This window comes from Sander vitreus, chromosome 18, assembly GCF_031162955.1.
Source record: "Sander vitreus isolate 19-12246 chromosome 18, sanVit1, whole genome shotgun sequence".
NCBI lineage: Eukaryota > Metazoa > Chordata > Actinopteri > Perciformes > Percidae > Sander > Sander vitreus.
Genome location: NC_135872.1, coordinates 6,781,646 through 6,798,013, shown reverse-complemented (window position 1 = coordinate 6,798,013; position 16,368 = coordinate 6,781,646). Strand labels below are relative to the sequence as shown.

The following is a 16,368-nucleotide window of genomic DNA, read 5'->3' as shown; positions in this document are numbered from 1 at the left end:
AATTTATTACGGCACCGCGTCACACGCCGGCTGATATGAAATAACAACAGCTAATGCTAATTTCCATAACTCACAAGTCAGAATTTCCACATTACAGTTTAACTTTTTTGTGCCAATCACTGAGACATGTGATGTTTGAAAGTGATATTGAGGCATAATCTAGCTTTGGAAGTCAGTAAGGGTGGTTTGGGACTGGGTAATTTCCTTTTCTTTTTTTTTTAAAGCTAGGGAAATGTTTTGAAGGGTCAGTGAATGACTACTCTCTGATTGGTCCCTGAGCAAGGCACTGGTCCTTTAACAGTTCAAAGCTAAAAGATGCAACTTTTTGTCTCCAAGTTCCAAGTTTTAAATGCCACGCAACTTTAGTTTCAACATCAATTGTCACTCTTCAAAACAAGAAGACAGTATGGTCGAAAGCTCCAAAATAAGCGCGTAAGTGAGATGGTTTCGTTGTCAACTGTTCCAAGGTCGAAAATGAACATGCATCAAGATTAAAAGGGACAGTTCATCCCAAAGTCAAAAATAAGAATTTTTCCTCCTACCTGTGGTGCTATTTAGCAATCTAATTTAGATTGTTTTGGCGTGAGTTGCCCAGTGTTGGAGATTTGTTTTCTTTTCTTTTTTGGTGCTTTGAGCACCTCAAACCGAGTGCCAACTAGTTCTGTTATATATGAGAGAAGGCAGACGTTATTAGGGCAGATATGGCCAATTAAATGAACCACAATTGGTTAAAGAGAAGCAAAAAAAAAAAAACTATACAAAAATGCCAAATCCAATCACCAAACAGAGTATCATTTGATTACGCAACCACACTTCCTGCACTTTTCTTGCAGTCAACTGGTTTTGGCTTGATCTACGGTCAAGAGATGCTGAATGCTGAAAGCTGAACCCTCACACACTGCACAAACCTGTAACCCTGAACCAAATTATCATGGCCTCCATCACCTACAAAATCAGTTGTGATGCCAACTCCTGAACCAGGCTAAAGGTGCTGCTGTTTTTACCCTGAGGATCCCTCATGTAAAACGTGGACTCCTCTGCAGATTGAAACCTGGCACTCCCACAGCCATGCATTAGGGGAGTATGGGAACCATGCAGCACCGTCACGCTTTATCTCTACTCTACCCTTTTATGTTGCTGTCTAAAAAGTCAAGCTTGTCACGCTTCCAAAATGCCGTGACATACCTAACTTCACATGTGGGAATCAAGTTTAAACCTGTCACTCATGCACAGAGCTGTGCGTTAACAGCAGGAAGCACAGAGGTCAGTCGTGTGCCGCACTTGGAAAACTGATTTCACGATTCAGATTAGAAAAATCTCTATGGACAGAGTGAAGCTGCATTATACAAATACAGAGATCTGTGCTACTTCTGGCATTGAAACATTATATTACAAACTTTTCAACAGCTATAGGTCTTAGCAGTAAACTTGTCAAGTGAATAAATTCAATAAAATCACCAGCAGGACTTTTACATGACTGGAGTTTAGGTTATGCTTCAAATGAGTGTTTATTTATTTATTGTGTGTGTGTGTGTGTGTGTGTGTGTGTGTGTGTGTGTGTGTGTCTGTGTGTGTGTGTTTTCTCAATGCTAAACTAGAACAGACATTTTAAGAGAGGAGTACAGTTTCAGACCACATCCCAGAGTGTTTTTGTGGGTTGTATGTGTATATGTGCATATGTGTGTGTGTGTGTGTGTGTGTGTGTGTGTGTGTGTGTGTGTCCTTTACATTACAATTCAACCTTGAGGAATGGCTGATGTCATCTGCACAACTGAGCTATGAAAACAGAAGATGGACAAAATGCTCTCTTTCTTAATGTGTGCAGTACAGTACAGTATGTCCTTTCACCTTTCTTTATTTCTTTCTTTTACACCTTCTTTCTTTTTCTCTCTGACTGAGGCCGGACAAACTAGCGATGAAGGAAAGTTACGTGGAAGAGATGAAAGATAGATACAGGGTATGAACTACCCTGTCCATCGTGTGTGATATTAACAGTTTTCACCCTGATCTAACACTTCGATTTTCATTCAATTTGAGGTTAGGCACTAGACACTTTCTATACAATACTGTACAATATGGCATGGTGATGTGGACACTTAGCTCCTTTTGCAGATGCTGTATATATTCCATAATTAATTTGTTGTGTTTCAGATATCTTCAAGTTTTGAGCTCTCACACCTAATATCATTTTAAAAAGTACATTTTTCATATCTTCTTTCTTTGTCTCAGTATTCAGTAATGCTACTATTTTAAGTATTTACATACATAGTGCACTGTAAATTGTACTTTTCATAATTTTCATTACCAGTAAGCATGTCACGGAAAGCAATATGCGGAAGAAGGTCAAGATCATCATCAAACAAATATGACCACAAAATTACCATTTTTGTAATAGTATTAAAATGACGAGCCAAACACTTTGCGTGGGCTAATGTATAATTGATAAATGTTTGTTGGGCTCCAAAAAGCATCGTATAGTGGTAAAATTATTAGTTCTTTTATTTTCAGAGCTCCCCAATCACCAACATTTCAGGATCAAACGACTGCCCACGACACACAGCTAATGGAAGACTTGGTCACACCCTACCTGCCAGGCAGAGTCCAAAGATGGTAAGAATGACCAGGATGTAGAGGAACACGATGGCGTACTTGATGGCTGAGAGGGAGTTCAAGTGAGCACAGCACTGATCCTGCTTCCTGCGCCGCTTACCAGAACCTGAAAAAAAAAAAAATAGATAAAAATACAAAAGTTAAAATCGAGGTGCAAATATTTTGCAGTCACAATTCACCGGGTTTTCTAATAAATAAAACAGTAGGAGGAATCTGGCTTTTGGAACAAACAGGGTCTATATTAATGTTGTTTTAAGATTTGTTTGCCTTCTACAAAACAAAGTCGTTCCTGTAAAAGCTTGTTTATTAGTGGCTGGGACATTTTGTGTAAGGCAAGAGGCTGTTCACAATAACAAAGCTCATGTTTTCCAGTTACTTGACACAAAAATGTTAGGAGAAAACATAAAAGCAAGGACTGGTGGTCGAAGCTAAAACTAATAATTCCAAAGGCTTGTTATTTGTTTTAATTTCTTTTTAATAAAGCCTGACATTTACTGGTACAATGACATACTGTGTTAACACAAAGTAAGCTCATACACATAGACACTTGATGACTGCAATGCACACAATCATGTTATCTACCTCATAGCATACTAGAGAACATACACTTGATGACAAGTAAGCAAGCAGCAACATCAAACATTTCTTATGACGACTTATGACAGATATAAATTAGATGAGAAATCATGTATGCATTTGGCACGGCTAAAATGTTTATAACACACACACAAGTATAGATGCACGAATACATAACAGAACTCAAAAAAATACACAGACTCACTAAGGAGCCATTACTATAATTCATGTCACCGCTTAACACTACTCTCAGGGTCAAACAGATGTTGGAGAATTAGTCTTGACAAAACTGACACAGCACTGTATGTATGATGGAAGTGTTTTATCCTGTGTGTGTGTGTGTGTGTGTGTGTGTGTGTGTGTGTGTGTGCGTGTGCTTGGCAGGAGGCAGGGATTAAGCTGTACATCCCCTTCAGGTCAAGAGGTTGCAGAAATTTTCAAAGGTTGTTTCTGGAGTCACATCCTTACATCAGCCGTTGGAATAGGAATGTGTGACATTATTTTATTATTTTAAAAATGTTTTCAGACATAAGCGCACAAGTGTATTGTTTCTTAGTAATTATCCTCAACATTATTAAAGAAATGAAAGTGTGCTTTGCCTCAATTGTTTGGTACTATTTCAAATAGAAGTAGACAAAGGCAGCCATCTCATTTTTAGCCACTTTTGAAGGCTAGCATGCTTTATCAGTTGTTGCTAGCTATAATTAAATTGAATTAGCAATACAATTCATTTTAGTTGGACACTTAGTCTCTGGTTGACTTTTTAATGTTTCCAGCTAATTCCACCTTTAATGAGAGCCCTACAGAAGTGTCTTTAGCGTATGTATATAACGGCTACATATGCTAACTCTGAAGGCTAAAGAAAAAGGACTAAAGCGACAGTAGCCTACAAAATTGATTATTTATTTGGAACACATGGACAAAAAGGAGCAGCATTGTTAACTCTTTTAGACTTGGAAGAAATGCTCATACATCTTAGCCATGCATGCTAACATTAGGAGGTTAGAACAGACAAACTTTAGTGTTTGGGGTTTTAATAGGCAAAAGACATTACCTTCAAAACCTCCTTGGTTAGCGAGTATTTGCTAACTGCTAACTTCTTCAGAATGTTGAGAAGATTCCAAAGCTTGACAGCTATTACGTGCCTAGTTACGGTTGCTAAGCTATAGTATGACTGGATCAAGGGAGGGGTTTAGTGATCGTCAATGTCAACTGTTTGATACATTAGTAAAACAGATTTTGAGTTAAGGGGCCGTGTTCATTTCACGGAATTCTGTGAGATCAGGTTGAAAACACCAAATGTCAGAAAAAAGCCTGAAAACTGTACCATTGGTGTCACTCAAGCTACAAGCTACCACTTAAGACTTAACTGTTTACATTAAGATTAACTGGATGGAAAGAAGAAAAGCTGGACTAAAATGAAACATCTTAAATTAGGAAAACAAGCCCAGGAGAGGATGAGAAATATGAAAACACATGTCTCTGGGAAATCACTGTTTCCTTGTGACAGTATGATAAATAGTACACCCACTGGGATATTATGAGGGTTATAATGAGATCTTCCTGTGTAGAGTCATGATGTTGGCTTGAGTCTTACTTTAAAATATAAACTGTTTTTTTGCAGTGCGGCCTCCCAACAGCATGCTTTCATTTGGATCTTGACAATCTGTCAGTGGACACTGGTGGATTGTTGCGGATGCACACGCACATGCACCTTTCAAGCCACACACACACACACACACACACACACACACACACACACACAGCTCCAGCGTAAGACAAACACAGCTGGCTCAGATGTGTCACATGGCTGGAATGTATAGGAACAGAAATTGCACTGCCTTTTAAGTTAAACTCATGCTAAACTGAGACAAAACAACTACACATTATACACACACCTTCATAAAAAACAGGCAGGAAAATAAAACCAGCAGTCTGGAGCTTAAGGGAGAAATTATCACATACTTTTCTGTCTTCTGATGTTTATTCCTCCAGCCCCGGTGTATGACACATTAAAAGCTTTATGACTTTAAATATGCTTGATTGATGTTGTTCCCAGAGTTAGATGAGAAGATTGATTTAATACCAATCTCATGTATGTGCCAGTATGGAGCCAGAGGAGCGAGGTGATTAGCTTAGCGTAAACACTTGGAGTGGACCTCATGACTTGCAACTACCCCTTAAAACCACAGTCGTCGTGTTGTTGTTTGGAGTACATGAAATAGAGAGAGATGCGGGTAGGCGTTTGTTTTTCAAAGATGTTCATTGACGCTATTTATTCATCAAGTAATTGTAAACAAGTTCGGAAATTACATTAGTGCACTGCTGTGTGTTCCCTCTGGCCCAATTCCTAAGTCCGGACTCACAGACTCTTTGGTGCGTGTTCTCGCGAAATTCGTAAGGGCTTAGGGTTGTCCTAATGTCGAATTTCTAAGGGCGAGAGGGTTTGAGTACACACTTACCGAGCCCTTTCCGTGAGTCTGCATCGATGCAGACTTCACCAAAGGGAATTACCCACAGCTCAAAACGTTTACCGCGGAGACCATAGGGAAATCCGGAAATTACAAAGGTAAACAACAGCAGGACTCGCAACCACGGAACACAGACCAACCTGTTGTCCAGCTTGTAAAACAAGAGTTTGAAAAAATTTGGAATCAGGCAGCCGTCTCCTGTGCCTTGGCCGTGTGGAAAGCAACAAACTTAAAATGAAAATTCCCAAACCGGCAAGTGTCAGCAACATCTTTGTTATTAAACGTCGCCAAGGTAACATGTGATCTCGTGAAGTGCTGTCCCAATCCCATTAATACCTATCGTGGCCTCACACACACACACACTCACTTAGCACCTGAGATCGATTAAGTCTGTGAGTCTTTAGTCCTTAGTCCTCAGGGCTCACTTTGGGATTGAGCCTCTGAGTCATGTCTGCCTGGTGATGGTGTTGTAAACATACTACATTTGGCTATGGCTTTAATGTAACAGGCGTTCATTGTTATCAAAAAGTTATGCACTAAACCTTTAAATATGCTAATATATGTGTGTTTATTTAAACATCAACATATCGTTGTCAAATTATTTATAATGTGCTTTTATAATTACGATAAACAAGTGAGACCACGGTGGAAAGGCTTAATAACACCTCATGCCAGAGTTCACAACAGTAAGACCACATTTGCCCTGAATTATCTTTGTGGACACAGTAAACCCTGTTTTTTACCCATAAATCAGTGTGTTTACTTCATCATGGACTCTGGCCATGTAGTTTAGTGAATCATGGTTGGATCACACTCTGACCGAAACCTTCTTACTACTTTGTTTTGCGCTTTTCTACTACAGTACACCCCAATAAAACAAACTGTCTCGTGGCTGGGAATATGTTCTCTAATTGAATGAGGTGTGAAAGTGTTCTAGGATTAAAGACGTTGGATGAGGACAGTCTTTCTTATGTGTGTTGTGTGTTGCCGTTGTCCGCTTTCCATTAAAATGTCAACATATTCTCCAGTTAATGTTCGCTAAGACTTTCCCACCAAACTCACAGCGCCGTGGGTCAAAATCTGAGAAGACTGTGGATTTGTTGCAGCTGCACCTGTACACACAGACACACACACAGACACACTCACAGATGTTGCTCCTAGACATTCCTGCTTTCACAAATGACCATAGCAAGAGGAGAGTGGATGCCAAGTGGTGACAGCATTGCCTCTTCTTGTGTGTCTGTATTGGTTATTAGTGTGTGTGTGTGTGTGTGTGTGTGTGTGTGTGTGTGTGTGTGTGTGTGTGTGAGTCCCGTTCTGAAAATCAACCATGGTGTGTGAAGATCTGCGTTTCCGACCTTACACCAAATGACTTTTCAAGCGATTTCACTGTCGCTGACTGCTTTCCTATATCGTAATGAAATCCTGAGAGTCTTGCTAGAGTTGGGGCGCGCTGCCATCGTCGCATCGTTTGGTGTCAGGTGGTCATAAAACTCACCCCAAGTCAGTCTTTTTCCCGTCTTGACGTTCCAACAAAATCAAACGTGTTTGATATTATCGTACGTTTTAAGTTAAATCATGTGAACATTGTCAACAACCAATGGGTGCACTCCCTTTAGCACCAAACAGGAAGCAGCAAACAACCAAAACTGGTGTTTTTTAAGGTTGCTATGGTGGCGCGCTAAGCTAAACGCTAAAGAGGGAAAGTTGCCAATTTCCAACCCTTCTGAAGTGTGTCATCTTCTGCATGTACAACAGAGCAGAAAATGGGCAAACTTTCCCTTAAGTTACCAGCTAATGCTAGCGGTAGCTAGCTAGCTTAGTACATTTTTTCAAAACGAATCTAGTTGTAGTCTTGCAATGTGCGATCCTCAGTCTTTACATATAATGACAGTCTTTAACGTTAGATGTGAGATGATTGTCTTTAGATGTGAGATAGTGTCAGACTTTAGTCTTTTCAAAGTCTGTTCAAAGTCTTCTAGTGTATGGTAGGCATAAGTCATGTCAGACTTCTGTGCCTACACACGCATATTTTTGATATATATATTGAATAATTTGGGAATTTAAAGAACTAGAGCAGTGCCCGTTGAAAATGTGCATGTTTGGAACGGGCCGATTTCTTGGCTATTGGGTACAGCTTTCTGGAGAACCATTTGCTAGAGAGTGTCATTTGCTAACAGCTAGCTATTTGGGACCTGGCTTTTTGGGAGAAAAAAGGCGTTCATTCCTAGAGATTCATCACTGATGCTTGAAATGTTTGAGTTTGCTAAAATGTAACAACTCTCTGTGTATTTCTACCAGAACGTGTTCAGCGCTGTCCTTATCATTTGAGAACATATTTTTACCATAAACTGCCATGGTCAGTCTCTTTCTGCATTCGGACATATTTTGATTGCAGTTGGACTTCGATTTTAACAAACCTTTTAGTTAGAAATCTGTGTTGCCCTTACCTTCATCACACAGGTTAAGTTTGGACAAGTTGTGTCCATCGTAGGCCTCTTCATACATGGAGCCGCTCTCTCTCTCTTCATATGTACTCAGATACATGGCCTTGTTCTCCATCGCCTCCTGACTGGAAAGAAAAATTACACACAGTAAGATCCACTGAAATTGTTGTACATTACAAGACACTGACATCTCTTCTTGACCAACTCAAATCTTTTACAGTTTACTGTCACAAAAGGTACATGTAAGTTAAGAAGTATATTGAAGAGTATATTGGTGGAGAAATCAACAAATGTAGATACTTTCATACAGGTGGTGCACTTGTCCCCTTTAGACGTAAATGAACACAAAGTTATTCTCATCAGTCATCACCATTATCTGATTTTAAAATGCTTCAATCCTGATGGGAATAGTTTTTATTTCCCAGGCCTACTCCTTATGGATTTGGGAAGGCCATATATTGAGGTGTAGGTTTAAGGTTATGAAATGCATTTTATAATTGAGGGACCTTACAGGTATAAAAGGTCAAATTTGTGTTTGTTTTCTATTGGTGCCCTCTAGTGCTGCGAATCAGGTGAGCCAGTTGTAAGAGCTATAACTGTCTTTGTTGCACCTTTCAAGTTACAATAGACAGGCGCACACACACACACACACACACACACACACACACACACACACACAGGCGCACACACACATACACATACACACACACACACACACCGTTTGCCCCCATTCCATCTGTCTGTGTGCCTTTTAGCAGGATATGTAAAATAAAAAAAATAAAAACTATGAATAAAACATTGTGGAGAGGTCGGTCATGGGGTAACAAAGAACTGATTTACCTTTCATACCAACTAGCCATAAGGAGTGTGTGTGGCTGCTGCTACTCATCGTACTGTATCAGAAGTGCCAATTTCTGATTTAGACATACTCTAACTGCTCTGCCAATTTCTCTTTTTCACACGGTACAGTGTTTGAGTGTCAGCCCAAATGGAAACACTAGAACTACAACTACACAGCTGATAGATATCTGGCTAAAGTGGTGCATCCATCCATTCACACGTCCATTTTTCACCGTTTATCCGGTTTGCAGCAGAGTAAGCAAAGTCCACACGTCCCTCTCCATAGCCATGTTCTCCTGCCCTTACTGGGAGATCCTGGGGTGTTCCCAGGCCAGCTAACTTGGTCCCTTTTCAACAAAAATGAACAGTGGTTCTACTCCGAGCCTTTCTGGATATCCAAACTCCTCATCCTGTTCATCACAACCATAGGTAATAATAATAATTTATACATACTACACACAGGCCTGAAATACACACATACATACATGCATGCTCAGGTCCGACCAGGTGCCCTGAGCGGTTGGGGGGTTTGGAGCCTTGCTCAAGAGCACTTTGGCAGTGCCCAGGAGGTGAACTGGCATCCCTCCAACTACCAGTCCACACTCCGTACTTTGGTCCGTCCGTACTTGAACCAGCGACCCTCTGATTCTCAACCCAACTCCCTACGGGGGAGCTACTGCCACCCCCAAAGGATTATGCTGCGTTCAAATTATATGGGAAAAGGATGGTAGAGTTGCAAGAAATTCTCACGTTTACAATCAAGCAACTCAAGACGGCTGTGTAATAGCTCTTAATTGGTCATGTAAGGAATAAAAATACTGCACGTTGACATTGTACATTGAGTTTTCCAGTCATAAGTAGGACTTGAATGTTGGTGTGAATACTATACAAGTTGAAAACTAATTATAGTACTGATTGTAGTGATTATGGTAAATCCCATATAGTCTATGTCCTTGACGTTCCACTTCCAGGATTGCTCCGGTGCCGCAGGAAATTCCGCCAGATGCATGTCTTTTCGCCAATTTCCGCTTCCTTCTACTTTATTTTTTGTTGGAATTTTAAACTCTGATGGATTCATGAGGACTATGGTTAACTGCTCCTCAGATCTCTGCAGGGTAAATTGAGACAGCTAGCTAGACTATCTGTCCAATCGGAGTTTTCTTTCGCACGACTATTTTGCAGCGGCTCCGTCCGGCGCTTAGAACCGCCCATGACGATTGTGATTGGTTTAAAGAAATGCCAATAAATCAGAGCACGTTTTTCTCCCACCCCGGAATGCTGTGTGAACTAGCCAGACCTTCGTCTGCTCCGCAGCGTGTGGATGGTCTGGCAAAGCAAGACTAATCCTATATGACTTAAACGTGCTGCTGATAAATCTTCTTCCATAAACATTGCAGTATACTGTAAGATAAATCACTATGGACACGGCCCAAATCCTCCAGTTGAACTCTTTTTCCATTATACATTCCCTTAAAGCCAAAATCCTAGCAAGAATTTGGCAAGAATATGAACACAAACGTCTCATTTCAGGTACAGCCACAAGAATGTGTCAATCTCCTTCATATAGAAAGTATAAGCTTGAATTAATTTGCTTCTATTTGACTCAAAAATGCAAAACGTAACTCCAGAACCGTAACTTTCTCAAGTATTTAACCCCATGTGAATTACGAAAGGTGAAAAATGAAGAGGGATTTGACAGATATGGTTATGGCAGGATTCCAACACCTCCTTTCAAAACCTAAAACATAAATCTAATGAAAACATTTCATGGGAGAGGAAAGTTTCCCAGAAGCCACTTATCACCACAAGAAGTGCATCTGTAACACACGGTTGACAATGACATCCAGCAGGTTCAGCAATCCCATCTGGCACACAATCTATGATGGCATAACTCAATTTGTAATTAGAAGCACATTGAATTTCACATTTTGTGTGTCAAGACTTAAAACTGATAATGAATCGCAATCAGTTGCAGCCATACACCCGACTATTTACTCTGAGCTAAGCACATTTGCTCTTCTGGTTTGGGTAGAGTTTCCCACGCTACACACAATGTAAGTCAAATATGGCCGGCATATGAAATAAGTGAAAAAGGAACACAGAACAAATAGATAACGGTTGTGCCAGACATAGTCAGGAGTCGGTGGGTGTTAAAACTCCTACAAGCCCCAGCGGCAGATCTGTGAATGTTTGAAAAAGTCGTTAAAAAGTGCTCAGTCTGGACTTTCTCATTACAGAGGGGATAGAGGGGTCAGGTTGACATTTAGATTGTAACTGGGCAGAAACCATTAGGGCTGCTAGGAGATCCCACTAAACTCTTCGTACTTCTGCATACATGTTTGTGTGTGTGTGTGTGTGTGTGTGTGTGTGTGTGTGTGTGTGTGTGTGTGTGTGTGTGTGTGGATGAGTAATCTTCAAATAACAGAGTTTGGTGGGATATAACAGTTTTTCGCACACATAGTGCCAACAGAGGATAGTGGGAAAGCAAAGAGGCACCTCTATCTCTGAAACTGTGGACAAAATAATGGAAACACCACATGAAATGTAGACAAAAATCAAAAGTAAGAAAACCTCATGAATGCTTGTTACACGGGTAAATAGGTGAACCTATACCTGTGCATTTCCAGAGCATCCTCTAGGAGCAGCAATGCTAACCATAAGTGACAAAAGGCCTTGAACACCTATGCGTACAGCAGGGGTGTCAAACATACGGCTGAGAGGGAGTGGCTGAGAATGATTACGTTGAGGTTGTGCGCCAGTTTGAGTTGTAGTTCTGTAATGGCGGCGGAGAAAGATGCGAGCAAAGCCATTCGGTCCGTTGTGACAATGCTGCCGAATATCCAGAAGTTAAAGCCCGAGCAAGAACAATCTTTGCTGAGTTTTGTTGGTGGCCATGATGTTGTGGCCCTCCTCCCCACGGGTTTCGGGAAAAGTTTGATTTTCCAGCTCGCTCCGTTAGTGGTGAAGGAGTTAGCTAAGGTCGAACGCTAGCGATGCTAAGCCGACAGCATGACCCAACGTTAGTGATTGGTTATGGCAGATCAGAGTGGCTCTGGGCAGATCCAATAGTTTGAAACTTCAACAGAGTACCCGCCTTCAAGGAAGTTAACACTTGTCAATTAGAGTGCGGATCGGGCCGCATTTTTCTGTCCGAGCCCGGCCCGCGTCCGACAGAGCAGTAACCGAACCCGGCCTGAGCCCGACAGGCATTAAGATATTTATGTCCGAGCCCGACCCGAGCCCGCCACAGTTAAAATCTCGTTTTTTTTCTCATACTAATGACACATACGTTTTTTTGTGTGGAAAGCCCGATTTTATTAAGCAACTGAAGGAAGGCTTTCGGAAATGTCAACAGATGAGCGCATCAGACATCTGAAACGTCAAAAGGAGACGCTTCTTTTTTACACAAGACAAAAAGGTTGGCAATCACTGGTTTAATCTTCAATGGATTGTATTTCATACATGTATCGTTTTTTGTTTTTTTTGTAAAATGTAAAATATTGATATGAAAAGTGACCAGTTACTATAGCTGTCAAATAAATATAGTGGAGGGGAAAAAAAGTACAATTGTTTCATTTGAAATGTAGTGCAGTAGAAGTTTAAAGCAGCATAACATGTAAATACTCAGGTATACAAGTACCTCAAATTTAGGCAAATGTACTAAGTTACTTTCCACCACTATAATCAATGGAGGCATTCTGTCTGCAACAGCTCCACACAGGTTTGGGTTTAGTCCACTCAATAGAAAATGCAGAGATAGAGAGTTGAGATTCACCCAGCAAGAGAGGAGACAATTTTATTGTCATGCGTCGCCGCATTTGCGAGACCTGCCCCCCAACTGAGCACCTCGATTGTCTGCGAGGGAACCAGGGTGTGTGGTCTCAGGCAGAACAGCCAGGGGCGTAGCACAACATTCTGGACCTTGTACATAGGCATTCTCTATGGGCCCCTCCCCACATCAACGGGTATTCATTCTAGTGTCTTTGTGGGCCCTCCTCACATTATAGCCCTGTATACTCAGTCCCTTTCCCTTCAGTCCAACTCTCCCATACTGAATTTAAAACAGTTTTAAAAGTCAGTGCATTTCTGATGCATTTGACTCCACTTGTTTGTTCATTTCTTCAACTAAGTTCAATTATGTAACTATTTCCCACTTGCGCGATTTTATGACTTAATAAAGGCTATTAGAAGTCTCTCTCTCTCTCTCTCTCTACATAGGAAACCCTCCCATGTCATTGCTCAACCATCCATGTGCAACATTAGCCCATTTTCCTCGGTTAATTAAAGGCAGAGATACTTTACCCATGACCACCGAAACACAAAGCAACAATTTCCTGCGGATGAGTTCCATTAAAAGTCCATTTCCTGTCTTGTTGTAATGTAGTATACCGCTCTAACAGATTACATGCAGTAAAGCAGCCTTTTAACTGCAATGAATATTTAACAGATGTCAACCAGTTTGCCACCTTAAAAAGGTCAAAGCACAATAAATAATGTGGTGATTTTAGAGTGCTGCAGCCACTATTATACTATTATACCTTTGCGCTGAACAAATGTCATTAACCTGCACCTGAAGTGCATAAATCACTAAACTGTGTCCATATATATATATATATATATATATATATATATATATATATATATATATATATATATATATATATATATATATATATATATATATTATGTAAAATATATTCTGGGGAGCCCTAGTATTCAAAACGTATTTTCATATTGGCAAATGTGCTAAGTAACAACATATATAGGTTTGAAACAGGTGCAATAACTGCAGGATTCATGCATTTTACGATACAGGTTTGTCAGATAATGGTAAACCTGCAAGACGTTAAACACCAAAACTGAGACAAATAAGCCGCAAAAGTACTTTTCTCTCACCTTGTCAGCTGGCAATTAGAAATGCAAATCACAGCTCCACGTTTCTCATAATTCCCCTCAAAAAGTTGCTTCCTGACGCTGTAACTCCAGGCTTTTGTCAGCTGTCAGTGTCATTCAAAACTGCACCATGCACTCTCTCTCCCTGTGCGTGCGTGTGTGTGTGTGTGTGTGTGTGTGTGTGTGTGTGTGCGCTGCAGAGTTCTATAGAAGAAAACAGGCTCAGACATTTGGAGTAATATACCCACAACATCGTCATGTGACCATCACAGAACTCCAGCTGAAGTTTGCTCTGCGTGCAGAGCAGCTGCTGGAGGAGAGAGAGGTGAAGAAAGGTAGCTCCACCTGCTGTACGCGTGCGCCCTCTGTTGGCCGTAGGTGGTAAATTACGGGACTGGATAGTTATATACTGACATTGTTTTTAGAGTTACCACAGTAACAAAGGAAAAGGGGGCAAAAAAAAATCGTGTTTTGGCTTTTACATGTACACCTAATTAAATGATACATTCATGAACTCCTTGTTAACTCACCAATCGAGGCAAGACGTTGTAAACACCGCCAGTGGCGGATCTAGAAAATTTGACATGGAGTGGCAAAGGAGTGGCAAAAGGTCTTGGCAGGGTGGCATTGGAAGACGGTACACGGAAACCCAAATATGTAAATGGTTTGTGTGGCAAATAGATGAAAAACTGTAAAACTGCATAACGTAATTATATCATTTGTTTGACCTTTTGGTTGATCATAATTACTGATATAGTAAGACAAATAGAATAGAATGTGTCTTATTTTATCAGTAATTATGATCAAACAAAAGGTCAAACAAAAGAAACTGTAAAACATCATTAGATAATGTATTAATATACTGTATGTACACATTTACATATCTAACCCTATAACCTATACAACAGAATAGAAATAGAAATAGCTAAAAACTGAAAACATGTCATGCCACTCAGTGACATGACATGTTTGTGAATTGTCCTTCACATGAGGAGCGAGATCCTGCGGATCCACGCGACTATGCAGGTGAAATGTCGCTGCCTGTGTGAAAAGCCCTTTATTCCCACAATGGGGACATTCTCACTGTAGCAGCAGCGAGGGATAGGGATAGCTTCATATTTAGTCTGTCTGTCTGTGTGTGTGTGTGGGTGGGTCTGTCTGTCTGTCTGTGTGTGTATTGGTTGGTCTGTCTGCTTCATACTTAGCTTCCTTTACGACAACTTTTAACATGTACAAGATAAACATGAGCAGGGGCTAAACGGCTTTTCAAATCCAACATAAAAAGTATTCTTGGGTGTACTGCTCTTGTGCAAAGACATCCATCTTTTTCCTTACCATATTTCGTAAAGTGTTCTTTCTTTGCCATATTTTAGGAATCATCAGAAATCATTACAATCATACTGTATATTCAAACATAAACAAACTGGTATACGATAGCAACAATAGAATCAAAGATAGAATGGAATAGAATCAATAACCATTTGGATTGAAAACATAAGAATACATGTTGTTGTTGTTGTCATAACGACACACTATGAATACTGGGACCCAACTTTAGTTCTGACACAAATTCACTCAGAGAGCAGTTTGTATCAGAAAGTCATTTGACTGTGACAATCCAAAGGTGCAGATTACAACAAGAGAAAAGACAAAAATACAAAGTTGGAAAACATGGAATTCCACTCCAGAGAGACTGAACCGCAAATGAATTTCTATCTCAGTTCACTTGAAGAACAAGTACGGTGTGAACTGAAGGACAGCGAGGCGAGGCTCACCCAATGTGAATCTGAGGGAAGAGTTCAGCTGATCATCCGAGAGGACTTGCTGGCCAATCTCCTCGATCAGCTCCAACAACAGAGAGAGGGCAGCACTTTGAGCCATGACAAAAAGCTGATGCAGAGGGAGATGTGTGACTTGAAAGTTCAGCTGGCTGACCGTGTCCACTCCCCACCCGGGGAAACAGAGTATCTGAAATCCCAGCTGGGAAAAATCAGCAACAGGCTGCGAAAAGCCCAAAAAGATCTTGACCTGCAGTACTTCATTACTGAAGACCTGAAGGTCGAATTGGAGCAGATGAAGGGAGAGAAAGAGGCCCTTAAAAATAATGTGGAGACTCAGAAGATCGAGCTTCGTCAAGAGAGACAGATGCTCGCGGTAGGTAAGACCACCAACGTGACGTTGGAGAGCTATCTGGACATTGAGAGGGCTCAAGCTCAGGAGCTGAAGAATGAATTGAGCAAGATGGAGGAAGCTCTCCGAAAACAGGCAGAGGAGGCAAAGGAGATATTGGAAAGATCCCAGGTTTCCCATAGAGCCCAGCTGGATGAGGCTCTGGCTGAACGTGTCCACTCCCCACCCGGGGAAACAGAGTATCTGAAATCCCAGCTGGGAAAAATCAGCAACAGGCTGCGAAAAGCCCAAAAAGATCTCGACCTGCAGTACTTCATTACTGAAGACCTGAAGGTCGAATTGGAGCAGATGAAGGAAGAGAAGGAGGCCCTTAAAATCAATGTGGAGACTCAGAAGATTGA

General features: G+C 40.9%; 1 protein-coding gene across 1 annotated transcript in view; it reads right to left on the bottom strand.

Moving 5' to 3' along the window:
- Positions 1-14,015, bottom strand: part of scara5 (scavenger receptor class A, member 5 (putative)) — an 83,276-nt gene extending 69,261 nt beyond the window's left edge. The window contains exons 1-3 of the mRNA XM_078275283.1: positions 13,841-14,015; positions 8,108-8,229; positions 2,588-2,716 (exon numbers count right to left, since the gene is read on the bottom strand). Coding sequence (XP_078131409.1) covers positions 2,588-2,716; positions 8,108-8,219 — 241 coding nt within the window. The 5' untranslated portion in view covers positions 8,220-8,229; positions 13,841-14,015. The remainder of the gene's footprint in view (positions 1-2,587; positions 2,717-8,107; positions 8,230-13,840) is intronic.
- Between the last annotated feature and the right edge of the window lie 2,353 nt (positions 14,016-16,368).